At 58.8% G+C, this 885-nt stretch overlaps 1 protein-coding gene across 1 annotated transcript in view; it reads left to right on the forward strand.

The window, feature by feature from the left end:
* Nucleotides 1-885, forward strand: part of LOC103606931 (transcription factor Sp2-like) — an 8,708-nt gene that overhangs the window by 2,547 nt on the left and 5,276 nt on the right. Inside the window, exon 3 of the mRNA XM_008591492.1 lies at nt 4-879. Coding sequence (XP_008589714.1) covers nt 4-879 — 876 coding nt within the window. The remainder of the gene's footprint in view (nt 1-3; nt 880-885) is intronic.

Here is an 885-nt window from a genome sequence, read left to right on the forward strand (position 1 = left end):
CAGCCCACACCACGGAAACTGGTCCCTATCAAACCTGCCCCTCTCCCTCTCAGTCCCAGCAAGAATAGCTTTGGAATCTTGTCCTCCAAAGGAAATATACTTCAGATTCAGGGGTCGCAACTGAGCACCTCCTATCCTGGAGGGCAGCTAGTGTTCGCTATCCAGAATCCCACCGTGATCAACAAAGGGACCCGATCAAATGCCAACATCCAGTACCAGGCAGTCCCTCAGATTCAGGCGAGCAGTTCCCAGACCATCCAAGTGCAGCCCAGCCTCACCAACCAGATCCAGATCATCCCTGGCACCAACCAAGCCATCATCACCCCCTCACCGTCCAGTCACAAGCCTGTCCCCATCAAGCCAGCTCCCGTCCAGAAGTCAAGCACAACCACTACCCCTGTGCAGAGTGGGGCCAATGTGGTGAAGCTGACAGGTGGGGGTGGCAACGTCACGCTCACTCTGCCTGTCAACAACCTGGTGAATGCCAGCGACACCGGAGCCCCCACTCAGCTCCTCACCGAAAGCCCCCTGACCCCACTGTCTAAGACTAACAAGAAAGTGAGGAAGAAGAGCCTGCCTGCCTCCCAGCCCTCTGTGGCTGTGGCTGAGCAGGTGGAGACGGTGCTGATTGAGACCACTGCAGACAACATCATCCAGGCGGGAAACAACCTGCTCATTGTTCAGAGTCCTGGCGCAGGCCAACCAGCTGTGGTCCAGCAGGTGCAGGTGGTGCCCCCCAAGGCCGAGCAGCAGCAGGTGGTGCAGATCCCCCAGCAGGCTCTGCGGGTGGTGCAAGCAGCATCCGCCACCCTCCCCACCGTCCCCCAGAAGCCCTCCCAGAACTTTCAAATCCAGGCGGCTGAGACGACGCCTACTCAGGTACCA

This window comes from Galeopterus variegatus, unplaced genomic scaffold (genome assembly GCF_000696425.1).
Source record: "Galeopterus variegatus unplaced genomic scaffold, G_variegatus-3.0.2 Scaffold6966, whole genome shotgun sequence".
In the NCBI taxonomy this organism is placed as follows: domain Eukaryota; kingdom Metazoa; phylum Chordata; class Mammalia; order Dermoptera; family Cynocephalidae; genus Galeopterus; species Galeopterus variegatus.